At 31.8% G+C, this 22,071-nt stretch overlaps 1 protein-coding gene and 1 non-coding gene across 2 annotated transcripts; one reads left to right on the top strand and one right to left on the bottom strand.

The window, feature by feature from the left end:
* Positions 1–261: 261 nt before the first annotated feature.
* Positions 262–21,010, bottom strand: LOC115889229 (1,5-anhydro-D-fructose reductase-like). The gene is made up of 5 exons (XM_030909176.1): positions 20,657–21,010; positions 15,091–15,194; positions 10,109–10,309; positions 7,884–8,134; positions 262–691 (listed from the first exon to the last, which is right to left on the bottom strand). The coding sequence occupies exons 1-5, from the start codon at positions 20,784–20,786 to the stop codon at positions 379–381; spliced, it is 999 nt and encodes a 332-aa protein (XP_030765036.1). The 5' UTR covers positions 20,787–21,010; the 3' UTR covers positions 262–378.
* Positions 21,011–21,379: 369 nt separating this feature from the next.
* Positions 21,380–21,452, top strand: Trnak-cuu. Its single transcript has one exon. It is a non-coding gene; the product is annotated as a tRNA-Lys (tRNA).
* Positions 21,453–22,071: the final 619 nt, after the last annotated feature.

Below are 22,071 nucleotides of genomic sequence, written 5' to 3'. Positions count from 1 at the left end.
GGAACGACTTTGAATCGTGACACCACTATTTGCGACAAAAAAGTGTATTCGCCTATTCATAAAAATATACGTAAAAATTAGATTTTGATTAATTACGCGATGAGCGTAATAATCCTGCAACTTGATCTTAGACTATTATTATTTAGTTATCGAAAAAGATACATGAGAAGATCTGTATATTGGTAATTGAATAATAGGATGTCATAAAACCATTAGAAAAAATGAAAATTTGTAGGACTACTGGAAAAGAAAAATTCGAAATAAAAAGAATACTTTATTTACTGATAATCAAACTGTAGTTTATCAATAACAGTTTTGTTCATGTTTAACAATAAAAATACTTTTTGATACTGAATTTAGAACAGTACATCACAAGAATTATTCTTTTCTCTCCTTTTTCCGGAAGGGATAGTTCGGATGATTTTCTACGCCCTTGAAAAAGTAAAAATCAAATATTCGTCCGTCCTCTCCCTTGTCCAAGCTGTCGAGTTTTTCGATATCCTCTTTGGCCAACTCGAAATCGAAGATATCGATATTGGCCTTAATCCTGTCGGGATTGCCGCTTTTTGGAATCACTATGATGTCGTTTTGTACCAAATGTTTCAAAAGTATTTGACCTGGAGATTTGTTATATTTCTGAGCGATTTCTTTCACTATCGGATGTCCTAATATGTCGGGAAAGTCATCTAACCTGTAACATTAAGAACAATAATTAGATATATGGCATTCTAGTAATTACAGACATTTTTTTAAAATATTTTGAACAGACTTGTTACAAGATTAATATTCAGTCAAGTCAAAATATACTCTATTAATATACACTCAGGTGCAAAAAAACGCAACAGAGAAATTTTTGGTCAAATTTAAAGTGTTATATTTTTGTTAATTTTAGCCATATTTTCATAAATTTTTTATTAAGCTGTATACAGGGTGGTCCGAACTGTATTCCGGAAACTTCGGTAGCATATTCTGCAGATAAAAATAAGTAAAAAACTTCCTATAAATGTATGTTCTAAAATGCTTAATTTCGGAGATACAGGCACATACAGGGTCTAGAAATTTCATTTTTATTTCTATTTTTTCCAAATAATTTCTGAAGTAACGCCAATATTTGGATGAAAATTGGTATCTGGGACTTTTTTGACATGAGAAATTTGATTTTAATGTCAATATGGCTGCTACATGTAGGGGGGGGGGGGCACATACATGTGTTTTAACTGTTTTGAAGAGTCCGTACCATGTTTACAACTACTGAGTGAGAAAATGAACATTTACGTGATTTTTTACGTAAAAAATGTCCCTTGGTAAAAATCGCTACGAGCAACTGTTCTCAAGATATTTAGAATACAATACATGTCATTATTGACAAAAAACAAACATATGTTGAGTAGATAGTTATTTGACTGAAATGATAAATTTGGGAACTTTTTATTTTTTTTTAATTAATCATAAATTTTTCTTCGAAAAAATGATAAAACAGTTTCTGTTGAACATTTGTCACAAAAAACATTTAAAAAATGTATTATTTCAATCGAATAACTATTTTTACATGTTTAATTTATGTCAATGATGACAGGTATTGATAATTTTGATTCCAAATATCTCGAGAACCATTACTCGCAGCGATTTTTACCAAGAGATCTTTTTTACGTAAAAAACTTCGTAAATGTATATTTTTTTACTCATTAGTTTTATACAGGTACGGACGAAAAATTATTATTCTTCAACAGGGGCGCAACTAGACATATACTTTTAGGGGTGCTCAAGTCTTTTGGGGGGGCTTAGGCCACTATAAGCCCTATAAGCTAATATTGATGTGATGTTAAAACCAATTTCAAACGACACGCACTCGAAATCTGGGGGAGCTAAGCCCCCCCCCCCTGCCCCGCCCCTAGTTGCGCCTCTGCTCTTCAAACCAGTTAAAAAATATGTAGGTGGCGCCCTCTACAAGTAAGAGTCGTATTAATACCAAAATCAAATTTTTCATGTTAAAAAACGTCCAGACACCAATTTTTATCCAAATATTGACGTTATTTCAGAAATTATTTGGAAAAAATCGAAATAAAAATGAAACTTCTACACCCTGTATCTCCGAAACTAAGCATTTTAGGACATACATTTATACGAACTTTTTGACTTATTTTTATCTGCAGAACATGCTGCCGAAGTTTCCGAAATTTAATTCGGACCACCCTGTATAATTATATCAACTTTAATTCGTAAACTCAGCTTTTTATAAACTTTAGTATTTGGCATATTATACAGGGTTAATCGATGGGTTGTTTTTTACCCTAATTTTAAAACACCCTGTGCAATAATTTCGTCTGTAAATTTTCATAAAATATAATTTTACAGTCAGAACCATGACTCCTTAGCATTTTATTCTTTGACTCATGTCAATACATGTTGTGGTTAATTTTTAAGAGCGAAATGAACTGATAAAGATCAATTTGCAATTTTTTCAATTATCATTACTTTTTGATGTCGAGCCGGTTTTGGTGACTATTGTCGTAACGTCATATTACTCTGCATTGGATACTCTATACTAAATTAAAAAAAAACTTTAAGACTATCGATACGGTCCAGGTTTAAATAAACATTAATAACGATAACAGAACTAATGATATTAAAGAAAACATCAATACTCAAGTATACAAACAGAAAAAAATTGTAAAAATACCCTAATTACCTGTATCCCTACTAAGTAGTCGAACCGGGTTTTAATATAGCAATTGTTGCACTTCACGTGTTATATTTTTATTAGTAGTGGGAACTATCGAATGAATACTATCGAAACATTCGATAGTTGCAATTCATTCGACTAATTCGATAGCTAGTAAGAAAACATTCGTTGAAAACTATTAGAATAAAAATTATCGAATAGATGCGTCATCTGCCTTGAAATATTGTATTCTAATAATTCGGCAGCAAAAAAACATTCATTTATAAAATTCATTCATTTATGAAATTCATTTATTCGTCAGGATCGATTATAATAAAATATTAACTGGATTTTAGTTGTCGACGCGCGACGTAGGTTTCTTTTCCCAGAAACCCAACAGCGGTTGGTGGCAATTCTATGAAAGAAGGCGACATCTTTGATTTTTTGTGGAATCAGATAAAAATAAGGACACATTATTTTTTTTATTGAGGTGCTAGTATTTACACAGAAAATATATTATGAAGGGCGCTGTTGCCATATACTGGTATTAGTTGATATTAGCAAAGAATATTATTGTTTGGCTTTAGTTAGTTAGGGATAGTATGTCTATATATTTTGCATTTTTTTTATTAATATTCTGTTGTTACACTGCAATAATACTTGTTATTTTGGATGTAGGAAAATAATTTTTAATGTTTTTAAGCAAAGACTGGTTTAATAAATAATAATAACAGTAATAATTTGTTATACCTATTAACAACAAAATTTAAAATCATTTAATATAAACATTTTTTCAGTAGTAGCAAAATATAAACAACAAATTAGATCTCAAAATTATTTATATTAGATCCTATTTAAAAATAATATAGTCTCTAAATTTTTTGTGTGTGGCAACGTTGGTTTATTAAATAATAATAATTACAAAACTAATTTGTTATATTAACAACAAATTTTAAAATCATGAAATATCAACATTTATTAATTTTCTAAGCATGCGGTGTAATGGAAGGAAAATATAAATAAAAAATTAGAAATCAAAATTATTTATATTAGGTGCTTTATATTACTTTTTGAAAATAATATATTTACTTTTACTGGCATTTACTTTAAAAAATAAATGAAATATTTCTTCGCAAAAAAAAACATGTAAGAGAATCAGCATAAACAAAATACAAACATCGTTAACTTTTTTTTTTAATTGGCACGTGTAAAACTTTCAATTTAATTTTCTCACCCCATAGTTTGAGTTCGATTAAACCCCCCCCCCCCCATTTACTTAACCACATTACTTAAATATGATTATTAAGTTCAATTAATTCATATTATTAAAACATCTAAAATACAAAGTATTTTTAAAATTAATTTTAAGTTCATCTCATCTCTCTGAAAAATTGCTACTTCTCAAAATTTCCCAATAAAAAATAGACTATACCATATAAAATGAAATAATTGAAAGATCGGGCTACGGAAAATCACACAAATTTTTGGAAAAATTTTGACCACGTGCACATGCACACAATCGTCAATTAAAAAAACTACTATTTTAGTATTTTAAATATTTTAATAAACGCAAAAATAGCACTATTTATACGGTGAAGTTATAAAAATTTGGAAGAACTAATAATGCACTGACGCACACAAAAATCAAACGAATAATAAATTTCATTTATCAAAAGCATTCGATAGTCGTGGCTCAACGATAACCATTTAGTCGCACGGCGAGGTTGTCACATATGCTTTAGTATACAAATGAACGAATGATTTTATTCGAATAAAACCATTCGATAGTTGAAATCATTCATTCAGTAACCATTCGATAGTCTAATTCATTCGATAGTTCCCATTGCTAATTTTTATATCTGTTTTGTAAATATTTTATAATTGTTTTAAATTATATTATAAATCAATTATAAAATATATTTAGCTCAAGCATAAATAGTTGTATAAGATTTGTTATATAAAAGTTCCTGAGCATATTAACGAATATATTTATAAAAATGTTTTATAAATTAGTCGCCAAAACATCTATATAATAAAATAATAAAACACATTTGTCTCTATGATAAATGTGTGTTCTTTGCGGTTATTATACACTCACCAGCAAAAAAAACCGGCCACTAAAAACTAGACCCAATTTCAAAGTTGGAATTCTCGCACACCACTCATTAGATTTTGGTAATTTTTCTGTTAAATTGTAAATTAATTCCTTCTTAACGGATGCTATGTCAGCAATTTTTATTCCAAATTTATTTTGAGCATATACAGGGCACAACAATAAGACGAAGTTTTTTGCCCAAACTTTGTAACACCCTGTAGGGTGCAGCAGCTGTAGTAGCTATTGCTAAATCAAATCACATTGTAGTGTCATCTTTTGTAAGCATTTTATTTTTTTAATCACGACATTATCTCTGTTTGTATTGGAGATACGCTGCTTTAAAACAAACGCCTCGAAAAAAGCTTTAAAATCAAATCAAACATCAGAACGTAGACGTAAACTAACTAAAACATGAAAATTAAAAAAAAGGTAAAGAAATTTTAAGGGACTAATATCTAGTATCCACTCTGGTGAAATTTCCCGTTTCCATATACCGATTGTTAGATTGAAAAATAATTTCAAAAACAAATGTTAATTGAAAAAATTACAAATTGTTGGTGGCAAGTTCATTTCGCTCTTAAAAATTAACGAAGGCATGTATTGATATGATTCAAAAAACAAAATGCTCAGGCGACATGGTTCTGACCGTAAAATTATATTTTAGGAAAATTTACACACGAAATTATTGCACAGGGTGTTTTAAAGTTATGATAAAAAACAACCCCTTGATTAACCCTGCATAATATGCCAAATACTAAAGTTTATAAAAAATTGAGTTTACGAGTTAAAGTTGATATAATTATATACAGCTTTAAAGACTGTAGTTTACTAGCGTTCAAAACCGGGGAACCCCGGTGTCGAAAGTACCGGGAGTTCCCGGTTCTTTTGAGCCATTTAGTCCAGTAAATGAAAGTTGAAACCACGGCCTAATTCGTCGACCGGGACTTTTCAGGCGGATTGTGTATCTTTTGGGAAGTAGGTTTAGGGGAAAAATTGTAACACTGTGCTCGAAAAAATGACCCCAAATGTCCGAGAATCAGTTTTTCGCAAATATCTGCCAAAATATACAATTTACAAAATTTTTCTTAGAATAAAAAATGAAGCTTAGGTAATTTCTACAAAAATGGTCCTTATCATTTTTTACGTAGAATTAGTAGTTTTTGACATATTCTCTCCAAGTCTTAACGCACCAAAGATAGGTTTCATACGCGTATCATTGATGGATAGGACAATTTGTTTAATAACTGATAAAATTTAATATCTTTTAATGATTTATTCAAAGTTCATTTAAAAGGTAGAATTAATAGCTATTACATTTTGGAACTTGTTTGAATTTTGTCATATTTTATGATAATAAAAAAACCGGGCAAACATTCCTTAACCCAAAAATTTTCAGATTTTTACAAACATTCACATTTTCACTAATAATAGCTTATTTGTCAAGATTTTTTTTAACAGTTGTTCTTAGAGTCTCTTTAAGCAACTCAGAAAGTTTGAAGTATTTGTTTAATCACATTTTAATAAAAAAACAACTATTCATGAGTGGTTTTTCCGCTGTTTTGCGATTTCTGGAAAGTGCCGTAAACAAAAGAAAATTGCATAATAACTTTATAAGTAACAAACACCAATGACGAGTTGGAAATCAACGATAAAAGTTGAAAATTACCTGCAATATCTTGCAAATCTTTCAGAGTATATTGTTCTTGTCCATTTTCTCGGATATAATGGACTACCTTTTTGGAACACCATTTGGTCTGAAATATCCAAGCCACTGGACCATCTACGCCCCTTTCAGGAGCTGTGGAACATGACTTATAAAATTGTGTATGACAATGCTTGTGATATCTAGGCAGCCGCACTGACCAGATCAATCAATGAAATTCTTGCCAAGAGCTTTTTGGCATCTTCATTTGCTATATTATCTTCTATCAGATCCTACAGTTTTGTCGCAAATTCTTGCTTTCAAATGATAGAGATGGACTTTCTTTTGGCAGGTGCCTTTTTCAGTTCTATCTGTATTGAGGCTTTTGATTCACAGAATAGGCAGTGATTGTGAAAATCAAATCCTTCGTCACTCTGGCGGCTCTTATTTTTCTTCGGAGCGGTAAGCCTTGGAGAGAAAATTCAGCGATCTTCAAAGCGGAATATCTCGAAAACTACTAGTTCTACGTAAAAAATGATAAAGACTATTTTTGTAGGTAATTGCCTAAGCTTCATTTTTTATTCTAGCATTAAACAAATTTTGTAATTTGCATATTTTGGCAGATATTTGCGAAAAACTGAGTTTTCGGCCATTTGGAGCTGAGCACAGTATTACAATTTTTCCTCTAAAACTCCTCCCCAAAAGGTACACAATCTGCCTAAAAAGACAGGATCGACGAATTACACCGAGACTAGGGTCTTTTCGTGTCCTTATTGGACTAATCAAAGAATCGGGATTCGAGTAATTAATAATTCTAGGTCGTGGTAGCAATGTTACCTTAGCATGGGTATCAGGGCACGAGGGTTACAAGGGTAACGAAAAGCCAGATGAAATGGCCAAATAAGACTTCTCAATGCCATTCATAAGTCCACAACTCTACTTCGGAAACTTCTAGACTTTCTACTTTGCAAATAATTAATTAATTCAATTGTAGTGATAGGTGGCTAAGGAATCTCTAGAATGATGGAGAAACTTAGCAGTGCAAAGACAGACGAAAAAAATTCGCCAAAATTTACGACAGACCTTGACAGTCAAAGCTGTAGTGGGTCTACTAAGAGGGCGTTGTAAGCTGAATATGCATCTAATGCTAATAAGATTGACAGACGAAGTCATGTGCAGGTTCTGTCATTCTGAAGAAGAAACGACAGAACATATGTTATGTCGGCACTAGATAATAGGCAATGATAGGCCATTTACAGAGAGCTATATGGATGGTTCAGTCTCCAAGCTGCTAGACTTTTTGACAATGATAGGACTGGAGAATGAGAACCTAAGGATCAGAAGAGGATCACAATACTCAAAAGGTCGCAGTAGATTAGGCCGATGGCTACCTCGAAGTATCTAATCTATAATCTTACTAATTTACCAGAGCAGTTAAGAACTTTGTGAATGCAGAAATGTAATCTAGGTATATAGGTACTTACAAATAGTTGTATTTTGAACTAAAATGATTGTTAGCCCCGGGACTACCCAGAGGCGAATATGCCGTCAAAGCCACCTGTAACTGTTTGCAAACTTCTTTTAGGTTTTTTTGCTGAAGGTAAGCGTGCATTTCCACTTGCAGTACGGCCGGTTTGATTTCGGAATTATTGTACAGTCTTTGAAGTTGCTCGGCATTGAAATTTGATACACCGATCGCTTTAACTAGTCCTTTCTGTACTTGTTCCTCCATTACCTAAAATAATAATATTGTATGTAATAAAACATTTTCACTCCTTCGCTTAAGATTGTGGTGATTTAGGATAACTTTTCCTATTTCTTATAAACAGAAAAATATAGAAGGCGACCAAGACGTTATATTATGGCTGTTTAATAGAGTATTATAGATATGTACCATTTCTTGGAATTTTCGAATTTAAACAAGTAGCAGAGAAAATTATATTTTAGTTTGAACCTTAGACCTTACTATACAGTGTGTCCATTTTAAAACTTCCCACCCTTAATATCTTTTTTGCAGTTAAAAATATGAAAAATCGGAAAGACACGTCAATTTTATTAGTAAGGGGGACACTTTAAATGAATATTTTTGGCATTTTTATTTCAACCCCTTAGGAGGGATAGATGTCACCATTACAATCTTAAATGGGAATGGGGGTCAAGTGGCACATCGTTTTAAAGGATATTATTCTCTTTTCAGTGGTATCCTACTTTGTTGCTTTTTGTCCAGAGATTTCCTAATAATCGCGTTTCAAAGATGCAGAAACAATTAAACATGCCTGCATTGAGATTTTGGTTTTCAGGCTAGTGTTTACACAAAAATTATTGCAGTGGATCTCCTTGTAGTACAAATGATTAGAAGATTAGGTGGCAACATGGACGTAGCCATTACATTTTTCTAGGGGGTCGAAATTCGAAATACTAATAAACAGAAAACATCATAAACATTAACGTTTCCTTTCTTAAATTCGAATGAGCGGCAACCTCTAATCAGTTTCACAGGAGGAATTGTTAACATTCCAGCAGGACGGTGCTCCAGCTCATTATTTTTTTTTAGTCCGACAGTGGGCGACAATGCGAATTACAGCAGAATGCCAGAAATTTTCCGAAATCTTAGGGAGGTATTTGAAAACAGACTTTATTACTGTTTACGGGAAAATAGACAACATTTTGAACAACTTAAGGCGTAAGTGGTGTAACCTAATCTTCTCATTTGTACTACAAGGAGATCCATTGCAATAACTTTTGTGTAAACACTAACCTGAAAACCAAAATCTGGCACGTTTAATTGCTTCTGCACCTTTGAAACGCGATTATTCTGAAACCTCTGGATAAAAAGCAATAAAGATGGATACCACTGAACGTTCCTCACTCCGGACGTTCAAAAATCTCATTGCTTTGTTGCCTCTTTACTTTTTGGTTGTCGCTGTTAACTGAGTTTACAATAATTCTTCTCCATTCCGTTCTATTGCTTGTGCGCTGCTTCTTCCCACTCATTTTGCTTGTTAATCCCCTTTAAGTTTTCGTGGAAAATATCCTTGTACCTTTTGAGTTGTCCACCCGGCCTCCTCTTACCGTCTACAAGCTCACCGTAAAGCAGAGATCTTGGTATGCGGTTTTCTTGCATTCTGCATACGTGACCAGCCCATCTTAAGCGGGACTTTGTAATCATGACTTCAATACTCTCGCAGTTAGCTTTTTGAAGGACCGATACGTTTGAGACATGATGGAACCATTTGATTGTTAAGAGTTGTCTAAGATGTATCTGTTGCAACTTGTTTAGTGCGTTCGTGTGTCGGCGGTATGGCACCCAGGTTTCGCTTCCATATAACATGGTGGGAATTATTATTGCTCGGTACACTGCAAGTTTCGTTTTTGTGTTCAAGTCATGATTGTAGAAAACTCTGTCTTTTAATTTCCAGAATGTTCTTGATGCGCTGCTAATCCTGTGCTTAATTTCAGAGTCGATATTGGCCTTTTCCGAAATCAAATTGACGAGGTAATTGAATTCCGCTACATATTCTAATAGTTCTAATACACGCTCTTAAATACACGCCAAGCCCACGTCATTTCTTCACCTTCTTTAATGAAAAATTATGAGATGATGTTGTTCTTTAACGAGATAATATGCGGGAATGCCCGCACACCGTACTTAATACCACTTTTAATTAAAATTTTAAATGGATTTTATTGAAACATGTTTTATTCTTACCTTCCAAGTATCAACAAAATCAACATTGTCCAGGCTGAAAGAACCGTCTTCGTTTACCAGTGGTGATAGTGTGGTTTCGTTCAAGTGAAAACTGAAGGGCATATGCATTAGGTACAAGTCCACGTAATCCGTTTGCAATCGCTGTAATGACAGTTTCAGGAATCGTTCCACGTCGCTGGGTCTGCTGCCAAAATTGGGGAGCTGAAAAGGATTTTATTACTCAAATTTTCATCTTTATTTATATTAATCTACAAGTAAAAGAAATTTTAGAAATGATTAGTGTAAAAATGGACATAAATTTATCTGCTGGGGAAACGAATGAACATGTTACTAGTGATTTCATTTTGTGAGGAAAATTACTTCTTAGCCTCAAAGGCTTATGCTCAAAGATATCCAAATAAGAATCTCCCTGAGAAGCGTTCCTTTGAAAAACTACTTGTTCTATTTCGCAAAGCTGGTAGTGTGGTTTATAAAAAAAACTATTAGTCAGACACCTATCATTGGAAGTGAAGAAAATGAATTTGCCGTAATTGGCCCTTTCATAAAAAAATCATATATCTACAAAAGTCATCATAAAATAAATCAAAGAACTACTTCTTCGTTTTTCTTGATAAATTTATAAAAACATATTTAATAAATATTAATTATTAAACTATTGTAGGTCAATTAAATAAAAGTAAACTCCTGAAAATTTAAATACGCCATAAACTTTTTTCTAACATAAAATTTCGATTTTCAAAATAGCTACTAACTGTTTCTAGAAATTTGCCATGACTAGCCCTCTTCGTTGCCGTTTTATTGAAAAATTGCTCTTTATTCAAAATCTGAGCTAGATAGGTATATGACACTCTTATATAGTTTGAAAAACTCTTATTGCATTTGAAATAACTATGTTTCCATATAAAATAAATATTTAAAATAGACCACCAATTTTTGATACCCCTGTGTAAACGAAGCAATCAAATTTTTCAGTAAAGTTTATTTCTCTGGCTTAAAAATCAGCACAAGAATTAATTCTGAAAAGCAATGTACAGGGTGGCTCGAATTCGATGACGTTCATGATTGGGATTTCGGAAACCGTAAGAGATACAGGATCGGTTAAATGGAGGCAAAGTTGTGCAATTTGATGCTCAATAAACTGCCGTATTGCATTTTGAAAAACTCCGAATATATTCGAAAAAAAAATAGAATTTTGAATTTTGTTTTCTATTGTTTCCTGGCTTTCTTTGTTAAGATAACTTAAAATGAAAAACACATTTTCATGGCCATTTTTCTGCTCTATAACTCTGTGTGATTAAATATTGACTTTGACGTTTCGGCTTCTGGCGACCATTATCAACTTAATTTTTTTAAATACGGACCTGATTTTTTTTTACAATTTAATTAAATCCTTTCATCACTCTTAAAATACTAGTGACTATATTACAGTCACTTTGATATTTGCCGACGTTTCGTACAGAAAATTCCATCACCAGAATATTTTATGCAAAAATAAAAAATAAAAATGCAATACGGCATTTTATTGAGCATCAAATTGCGCAACTTTGCCTCCATTTAACCGATCCTGTATCTCTTACGGTTTGCGAAATCCCAATGATGAGCGTCAAATTCGAGGTACCCTGTACAGGGTGTTGACAATCGTTTTTTTAGAGCATGCATATTTAAATATCTCTAAATATCTCAAAAACCAAAGCTTGAAATATTTAACCCTTATAATAAATGCCTTATTTTGTGTCCAAGGGCCCAAAAATGAAATAAAATACCGGGTGTTCCGTAAGAAAAATATAACACACTTTGGTGTGGATCTTAGTTCTGACATACCCTTTACATTTCAAAATAATTTTAAATTATGCACGTATGCCCACATATACCCATAAAATATTTTGTTTCTACATCTTTCCGTTTTTGTATAATCAACAACAAAAAAATGTTGTATAATCAACAGCAAATGAGGTGTAACACCCTGTAGGATATGACATTTTGATTTGTAGACTGTGAATTTAATGACAAATCCACTAAGCTAGAAAAATATATAGCATTACATTTAAAGATATACAAGTTTAGTTTGAAAATATGTTTGAGTCACCCTGTATATTGATTTTTTTAAATGTGCGTTATACCTATTTTTTTTAATTGAAGTATAAATCTCAAACCAGAAACTTGATACATAAATTTTTCTGAATGTTGTTTCGCTCTGTAGAATTAAAAGGAGCTTTTTTCAGTGCGTACAAAATTTTAAAAATTCTAGTATCTATACCAATGCATTAATTAGTATGTATGTATCAAGCCGACAATAGAGGAAAGCTTAACCAATTATCATCTAAGATTAAAGGGACGTTTTTTTTAAATTTTATTAGTACTCTTCACATTACGCAGGCTTTTTGACACAGTCATTGACATTTGTAAAATTTTCCGAAGTTGTACAATTATCTAGATTTTCGCTGTAAATTGATAATTGTTAAAACAGTAAGCTATCTGAAAATTAAATTAGTTGAATAAATGTGAATTTTTAGCGGAATAATTTTAGGGTAGGTATATAGACGCCAGTGTGGTACCAATCTGAGTAATAAAATTGAAATGGATTATTTTAAATAGTGAAAAATAAGAAACGGGGATTCACATAAACGAACTATCAGCAAGGCTGTAACATTCATTATCTATGGCTGTAATCAATAGGAAAAATCTCTTAACATTTTTGCTGACTAATTTTCAAATCTTACACTTAAAAAACGTTAACTCTAGAAACAACTTCTAACCATATAATAATAATATATACAGGGTGGCGCACCTCATTCGCCTCGGTTGATTATACGAAAACGGAAAGATGTAGAAACAAAATGTTTTGTGGGTATATGTAGAGAGGCAATGTGCATAATTTAAAATTATTTTCAAATGTACAGGGTGTGCCAGAACTAAGATCCGTACCAAAGTTATATTTTTTCTTATGGAACACCCAGTATTTTATTTCATTTTTAGATTCTTGGACATAAAATAAGGCATTTATTATAAGGGTTTAATATGTTTAAATTCTTTAGTTTTTGAGATATTTAAATATGCATGCTATAATAAAAAGGTTTGTCAACACCCTGTACATTACTTTTCAGTTAATTCTTGTGCTGACTTTGAAGCTAGAGAAATTAACTTTACTAAAAAATTTGATTGCTTTCTTAAATGTATACAGGGGTATCAAAAATTGCTGGTCTATTTTAAATATTATTTTACATAAAAACTTCGTTATTTCAAATGCAACACTATGTATTTTTTTAAATAAGTCGAATCAGATTTAAATGCTCTTTCAAACTATATTAGGTTTTCCTATCTGGCTCAGATTTTGAATAAAAAGCGATTTTTGAATACAATGGCAATCAAGATGGCTGGTGTCGCTATGACAATTTGCTCGTGACAGTTAGTAGCTATTTTTAAAATCGACATTAGTTTATGGGCTTTATTAAAATTTATAACAGTTTACTTTTATTTAATTTACCTCCAATAGTTTAGTAAGTAAGTATTTATTATTTTATCAATAAAAATAAAGAAGTCCCAGGTAGCAGGAGCACGTCACAATGACGTTATTATATGGTGATAACTCGTCAATACTCGTCATGTATTCCAAAATAACCAGAAATTGACGACATAATGACGTCAGATAAATGACGCCAAAATGATGTAATATCATATCACGTCATTTTAACGTGATTTTCGGGTGATATAATATGTATCATATACCACACTATCGGCTCCGTTAAATAGGAAAAGTAGTTTTTCAAAGGAACTCTTGCCAAAAAAAGTCCTATTTGGATATCTTATAAATATATCCATAAATAGATAAATAGATAAACCTTTCAGCACCCAACAAGCAATTGTCCTCACAAAATAAAATCACTAGTAACATATCCATTTCTTCCGCCAGCAGATACTGCTTCATTTTTCTTGATAAAATAATAAATACTTATTTATTAATCTTATTGTAGGTAAATTAAATAAAAATAACCTGCTATAAATTTAAATAAAGTCCATAAACTAATGTCGATTTTGAAAATAGCTACTAAGTGTCGCTAAAAAAATTTAAAAAAAATAAAAAATTACCATGGCGACACCAGCCATCCTGATAACAATTTTATTGAAAAACGGATTTTATTCAAAATCTGAGCCAGATAGGTATAGGAAACCCTAATATCGTTTGAGAGAGCATTTAAATCTGCTTCGAAGTTTTTAAGGAAAATAAATATTTAAAATAGACCAGCAATTTTTGACACCCCTGTATACATTTAAGGAAGCAATCAGTTTTTTTAGTAAAGTCTATTCCTCTGGCTTGAAAGTCAGCAGAAAAATTAATTCCGAAAAGTAATGTACAAGGTGCTGACAAACTTTTTTATTATAGCATGCATATTTAAATACCTTTAAATATCTCAAAAACCAAAGCTTTTAAACATATTAAACCTTTATATCAAATGCCTTATTTTATGTTCGAGAATCCAAATATGAAATAAAATACCGGGTGTTCTATAAGAAAAAATATAACTTTGGTGTGGATCTTAGTTCTGACACACCCTGTATATTTGAAAATAATTTTTAATTATGCACATTGCCTCTCTACATATACCCATAAAATATTTTGCTTGTACATCTTTCCGTTTTCGTATAATCAACCGAGGCGAATGAGGTGCGCCCACCCTGTATAAACAATACATACAAAAGCAAATAATAATTATTTGAGCTAATGTTATATTTTATGTAAAGTTCCTGCCAGTTGTAATCTGGATGGAACCTACTTTGTGAAAGCGGTCATCCAAAATGCCTTATGAATAGGAATGTCTAAGTGGACTCTACTATGACTCAAATAAATCTGATTTTATCCGGTTTAGGTTCCGTTTATCTGGTGATTAAATTTGATACAACGAAAGAAACATATTTTAAAGTCCGATTATGAATCCGATTCTTATTTTTGTTACTTGTTAGAAAAGATTTTGTTAAACTCTTACCTTTGTTGTAATAAATAAGTCTTCCCTTTTCCCCTTTCCACTGTCAATCCATTGTTTAATACTTTTGCCAATCGAATCTTCGTTGTTGTAATTAAATGCAGTGTCTAAAATAATAAACAATTATTTATTATTTACTGTAATGAGGGTACAGCTATTATAATATTGCGGTTTTAGATTTAGATCAGTTTATGGAAAAGACCATGGAGGAAGCGTCATTGGAGGTAGCAAATTGCTTTTTATCAATTAAAGCATTGTATTTAGCAGGGGTGGATGGGGAAGTGGAAACCGGCCCGGGAAAAACAGGCAACAACCACAAAAACAAAATGACCCTAACGAAGAAACATGTTTTATTTATTAATATACAGGGTGTCCCAGAAATGAGTGCAGATATTTTAAGGGGTGGTAGATCTGGTCAAAATAAACATATTTTCTCTTTAGCATTTTTAAAATAAATTGAAAATAACCGAGTTATTTAACTTTGAAAATTTAAAAAAATAATCGCAACATTTTGAGAACCACCGGCAGATATTGCCAACTACATCCAATTACCCGGATCAAGCCCGGATTTCAGTTAATTTGACGCACTGTGTTGCCATATGGACAAGAAAGTATATGTTTACACGTAAGTCATAAAATCACAACACTTGAGGAGTTTGCAGAGGTGCATTACATTTTTAAGATTGTGATATTATTACATAAAATAAATTAAAAGTTAAATGTTTAAAAGTTAAATTAAAAAACTTACCCAACATTAAAAAAGATACTTATGACAGATCGATGTAACTGCGACAGTTCTCTTTTTCGATACACACTTACCTAAAATACACTTCATTGTGCTGCTTTTACTTGTAACGTGCTATTATAAAAACTGCTAAAATAACAGTCCCCATTTTTTAACCTAACACATTATTTTCATATAGGCTTCATCACAATTTGAACCACTGATTTACAAAACACCTTGAAAAGCACACATTACTTTGAATATCTTTCTGAATGAATAAATGTTGAGAATTATTGTCTCTTACCGCCACTTTACGAACTACTTTCAATCTAAGAAAATACATGTTTCACTCAACAATTTTAAATACGTATTTTGCTTTTTCGTTATTTTTTCGATGTATTTCGACAATTCAGAAAAACATGAAATGAAACAAACAAAACACAAATGAATTGATTATTGATAAGGTCACAAAAAAGAAATTTCTAAAATGTTTATCGTAATTCAGAATTCAATATATCGAAAACAGCCCGACGAATAATCAATTCATTTTCGTTTTGTTTGTTTCCTTTCATGTTTCTCTGTTTTATTTTTAAAATTTAATACAAATTTGATTGCTTCGAATGTCTTGAATTTGAAATTGTTGTAACTACGGCAACGTTGCTTAACATCGTCGTCTGACGCAAGCCTGCCACGACGGCGCGGCTCAAAGGACCAGTTCACACGTGGCACTCTTGGCCGACGCGCGAGTGTTGGGCTTTTAAAATACATCGAAAAAATAGCGAAAAAACAAAATACGTATTTAAAATTGTTGAGTGAAACATGTCATAGATTGAAAGTAGCTCGTAAATGGCGATAAGAGACGGTATTCAAAGTAATGTGCGCTTTTCAAGGTGTTTTGTAAATCAGTGGTTCAAATAAAACAGAGAAACATGAAAGAAAACAAATATTGAATTCTAAATTACCATAAACATTTTAAGAATTTCTTTTTTGTGACCTGGTTGTGAATAATATGATGAATCATTTTCGTAAACGTCATAAACGTAATGTTTTAGTTAATTTTCGGTGGTTTTTGTTAAATTTTCATTGAAAGGGTAAGTACTAAAAATAATTAATGTGTTTTTTTTCTATAATAATTATTAATAATGAGCACTGATAAAAATTTAACATTCCTAATTTTTGAGTAGAAATTTTTCTATGAATTTATAAATGTAGAACTATGTAGAATGTGGATAACATAGGAGGTTGCAACACTGCAAGGTTTAGATACACCGTAGAGAAATCTCAGGTGAAGTGGCACTAAAAAGTTTTTTCAAATTTCCCGGAAAATGTCAAGAAAAATTTTAAATTTTCAACATTTTTTTTTCGCAAAAAAAACCCATAGGCGTGTTTCTGGGGTTGAACTATACTACCAGTTAAAGTATTTGCACTTATTTCTGGGACACCCTGTATAAGTAAGGGTGTTTTTCGCTCGTGTGAAAAAGCTCTTTTGCCTCCGGTTTAAAAAAAATTAAATTGTCTTTTTTGAAAGTTTTTTTATACATGTTTTTAACTGAATGATCCGCGGTCGCCATTAAAACTGCAGCATTTTTTAGGTTATTATATAGTTCTTATCACGAAACTTTTCCTCTGTACTTTTCTACATTTGGCATCTTGTATGATAATGCCATGACTCAAACGAAAAAAATCTAGGCAATACCTAGGCAGTGGATATAAATGTGTTCTGATGTAATGCTATGTTACAGTCCATAATAAGAATATTTGGATTTTCGAGACATATTAATATTTTATTATCTAATATAGTTTAAACCTTATTTAACTCTTCTCTGCTGTCTTAGTAATTTTTAGCAAATTCATTTTAGCAACATTTTAAACAACAATTTAGACTTGGCTTTTAGTTCTCAGACTTGGCTTTTAGTCCGTCCCCAATTCAAACCAAGCATTCTTCTTCTTATCGGCGATGGTTGGCGATCCAAATGGCAATTGTGGCTCTGGAAACTGAAGCCCGGAAGATTTCCGCAGACGAGCGTTCAAACCATCTCCTCAAATCTTTTAACCATGAGTTCTGGCGTCTTCCTATTGATCTTTTCCCTTGCAATTTGCCCTCTATTATGAGGCGCAGTATTTAGTATCTACCATCTCTCATCACATGATCCAGGTATTGCATTTTTCTTTCCTTGATGGTGTTCAGTATGTCTTTTTGTTTCTGCATGCGCTGGAGTACTTCATCGTTGGTGATCCTTTGTACCCATGAGATTCGCAGCATCCGTCTGTATACATACATTTCGAAGGCTTCTATTTTCTTTTCGGTCTGTGAATCCAGTGTCCAGCTCTCACATCCATAGAGTAACACAGATAAGACGTAGCATCTGACCATTCGAGTTCTGAGTTCCGCACTGAGGTCTCGTCTTTTAAAAAATTAAAATGCTCAATTTTTGAAAATATTTCTCTTTTCGGGTCGCACTGACTGTTGATGTTAGCTCCTAAATACTTTATTGAGGTCACTTGTTCGATTGTTTGTCCCTTGACACGCAGGTGTGCATTTATTGGAGTCTTAGAAAATATCAATAGTTTGGGCTTGGAGACATTGAGATGCAGTTCAAACATCTTACTATAGTGGACTACGGAATCTATAATGCTTTGCAGTTCTTGTATATCATTGGCTATTATAACCGTAATAATTAATAATAAATGAATAAACCAAGCATAGAGATGTTTTCTCCGTTAACCGCAGAGTTCGCGTCAAATTCGTGCTCGAAAAATATTGCACCGAGGCCCCCAGTTGTCAATCTACGCTGTCGTTCTTAGTATACATTTAGATCGAGACTATTTAAATTTACCTAATGCTATTCATTCTTTTTTCTGCTGCCAGTCAGTCATATTTATTAGTTAGTAATAAAAGAATAGTGGGTAAAACTCTCGGTAAAACTATACCGGGTGAGTCTTAAATAAGTGCAAATATTTTCGGGGTGGTATATTTCGACCCCAGGAACACATCTATGAGTTTTTTTTGCAAAAAAGATGTTAAAAATCGAGCAATTTCTTTTAAATTTTCCTGTATATTTTAGAAAACATTTTAGAACTTCCTGTTCACCGCAAATTTTCCCACGGTATAGTTTCTTAATCTCTGACGTTACGGCACTAAAAGAGATGCAAATATCGAAAAATTTAGGTGGCTCAAATTTTTTTAAAAATAAATCTATTTTTTTAAATTTCCAAACTTTAATAACTCGATTGGACTTATTAGAAACTCGATAAAGACAATATATTACGTTTATTTTATTGAGATCTACCAGCCCTCAAAATATTTGCATTTATAGACTCACCTTGTATAATAAAAATTTTCAAACCGAACAAACAACAGATGATTATTAAAATTATAAGTGTCCCAGAGAAAGACATTTTACAATAGTTATCTATGCAAATTTATTAGTTAGTCATGGAGTCACTGGATCTTACGTCACTTTAGTTAGAAGATTAACCATTTAATTTTTGCTAATCCAATCTTTTTTTGAGCTCTAATCGAGACCGGCCCATCTTTCCACCGGCCCACCGGGAATTTTCCCGTTCTCTCATATGGCCCATCCACCCCTGGTGTTTAGTGATGTTTTCCTTGCTAAAATTACCTACAGACAGCGCGTATAAACTAGAACAAATGCGCAGAGACAAAAAAGTTTCTATATTTACTGTTTTATATGCTAGAAAATTTTATATTTTAAAATTAGTCAAAATATATATTTTTTTGAAACAAGTCAATAGTAATATAATTTTAGTTCACTCTTTATAAACCTCCCTGAAAAGATCACCTGATTCTTTTAGTATATCTAGTTTTTTAATTTTTTTAACGGTTTTGTAGATATTCCCGGTTTTGTATTTCATATGGCATTTTCCACAGTAAATTTTCATCAAAGCCACCCAATGATATTTCTCTCGTATTTTACATTGAAAGCGCCATATGAAATAATACTGCGTGTATCTGGAAAGCTATTAAAAATTCTGAAATACTTTAAATACAAAAAATGTTCATTTTTTAATTCTTCATCTAATAAAAAAGTAATATACAGGGTGTTCCATTAAAAAAAAACGAAGAAAAATTATTTTATATTTTAATAAGTTTGGCATAAAATATTGAACATCCTGTATGATTTACGATTACCATATTTATAGCAAAGTAAGAACAGACCATCTAAAGTAAATACCTAATATAGTTTGGATTTCAGAACAGTTCTTGTATTTTTAATATTTTTTTTAAGAAGAGTTGAAAAATATATACCTATTTTTGATTTATTTTTTAATATATCTGAAACTAATCTAAATAGATTTACTCATATCTTAGGGTTATGTAAAGTGATCTGAAAGGAAGCCAAAAATGCAATATAATATACTGGGTGTTCCATTTAAAAAAAATCATCCAGATCCACTCACACTTTTTTAAGCCACCCTATAGAAGTTAAAATATTTTCCGGAAATACATCGGTACTTTAGGTTTGCGCTTAAACAAAATTCTCAAGTTTTTTATTCTAGGAGCTACAGATGCCCGACGCACTATCGCCGGACCCTGTATATGGTAGTTCTATGTCCACGGAATATTTGGACACCCTGTATATTTAAAAAAAATGACAAAATTTTTGACATTTAGTTACCTTTATCAGCCTATATGTAGTTTTTTTACTGGTATATTATAATTTTGCTCAAAAGAAAAACATAAAAGATATTTTCTGCTAAAATTTACTAAATTCTATTTTTTTATATTGGCAAAGAGATGTTTGTATTTCAGAATTAAGCACTGACGTTTCGTATTAAAAACAGCAAAAGAAATTTTAAAATGTTTCGAATTGTTTTACTTACCGATATGCCTGTATCCTGATTCTAGGGCTACGTTCACCGCATTCTCCACTTCCTGAGGCTGAGCCCTCCAAGTGCCCAAACCCACCACGGGCATTTCCAGCCCGCTGCCCGTCAGTTTGATCGTTTTCATTTTAGTTAAAATTCTTATCCACGAAATTTTTGCAAAATTTTCGCTGCTACAACTGTCTGTTCGGCTTGGCACGCGCTATCTATTCTGGACCGTGCGATCTTGAAACTGTATTTTTAGTGATCCTACACGGTGACGTTTTCCAAAATGAACAAGCGCTAATCACGGACAATGTGTGTTATTATTCACCTGATTTTTTCCACAAGGTTCTATGGAACATCGGTCTTTTTGCTGGTTATGGAAAATATTGATTAGAACAACGATGAAGGTCACAATTTTCTTATAGTTAGTTACATTTACACCTTTAAAGTGTAAGGCTGGTGTAAGGTCATTAACATTGCTATAAATTTAATTAATATAACTCGTAATTTTTTCCAGACAATTTTTCATATAAATTAAATAATAACTTTATTATTTTTGTAATAAATAATTATATCATTTATTAATTTACTATTTAGTCATTATTCAAAATTATAATAAAGAAAAATCTACTTCTTAAATAATGTAAAAAAGATTTTAATAGTAATAAAATTTATTTTTAAATATGTAAAAAATATTTTAAGAAGTGTACGACATTTATGAAAAACCGTTCACAAGCCCGGCTAGCTCAGTCGGTAGAGCATGAGACTCTTAATCTCAGGGTCGTGGGTTCGAGCCCCACGTTGGGCGTAAACTTTTTTATTTTTTTATTTAACTTGAAAAATTTCCCAACAAACAAAGCAATAATTATTTATGACTGGTTTCAGCAGGTTTTCTAAATTATTTTCAAACATAACGGGTAAACAGTAAACAATAATCGAGCTTATGAATATACAGTGTGTTTCAAAAAGCATGTGCCATCTCTCGTGGGGTGATTCCTCACGTAAAAATAAGACTTATTTTTTATATCAACATAGGTCCGATTCTGCTTTGTTTCGTAGCTACAGGGTGTTAAAGTCTCAATAATCTTTCGATTTGATATAATTTTCTTCCAAGTACTTTTAGTGATTTGAATGGAATTTTGAGGGTGAAAGTTACTATAACTGTTACATATTTTAATGCTAAAAAGTGTTAATAGATGCATCAGGGACGTGCATATGGGTTATCACTGGGATATTTAAAAAAAAGGGCGCCACACACCAATTTTTTTCTTTTGATATCAACATTGTGTAGACCGTTTAATGCCAATTAGAAGTTATCTCTTGGTATTTTGTCCAGTTCGGCTTCCTTGATGAGATACACGCAATTTTATTAATCGCAATTAATAAAATTAAAATAAAAATAAAATTAATAAATTATATATTTTACC

Source organism: Sitophilus oryzae, unplaced genomic scaffold, assembly GCF_002938485.1.
Source record: "Sitophilus oryzae breed Bouriz unplaced genomic scaffold, Soryzae_2.0 scaffold_811_pilon_pilon, whole genome shotgun sequence".
NCBI lineage: Eukaryota > Metazoa > Arthropoda > Insecta > Coleoptera > Curculionidae > Sitophilus > Sitophilus oryzae.
The sequence above is the reverse complement of the archived record's forward strand: the minus strand, read 5'-3'. Positions and strand labels throughout refer to the sequence as shown.

Bases quoted from the DNA above. Each gene is read 5' to 3' on its own strand.
- LOC115889229 (XM_030909176.1), bottom strand. From the start codon at position 20,786: ATGAAAACGATCAAACTGACGGGCAGCGGGCTGGAAATGCCCGTGGTG. The intron at 8,135-10,108 runs GTAAGAATAAAA...TTATTATTTTAG, and splicing joins ATTTTGTTGATACTTGGAAG to GTAATGGAGGAACAAGTACA. The intron at 692-7,883 runs GTAAGTACCTAT...TTAATGTTACAG, and splicing joins AGTTCAAAATACAACTATTT to GTTAGATGACTTTCCCGACA.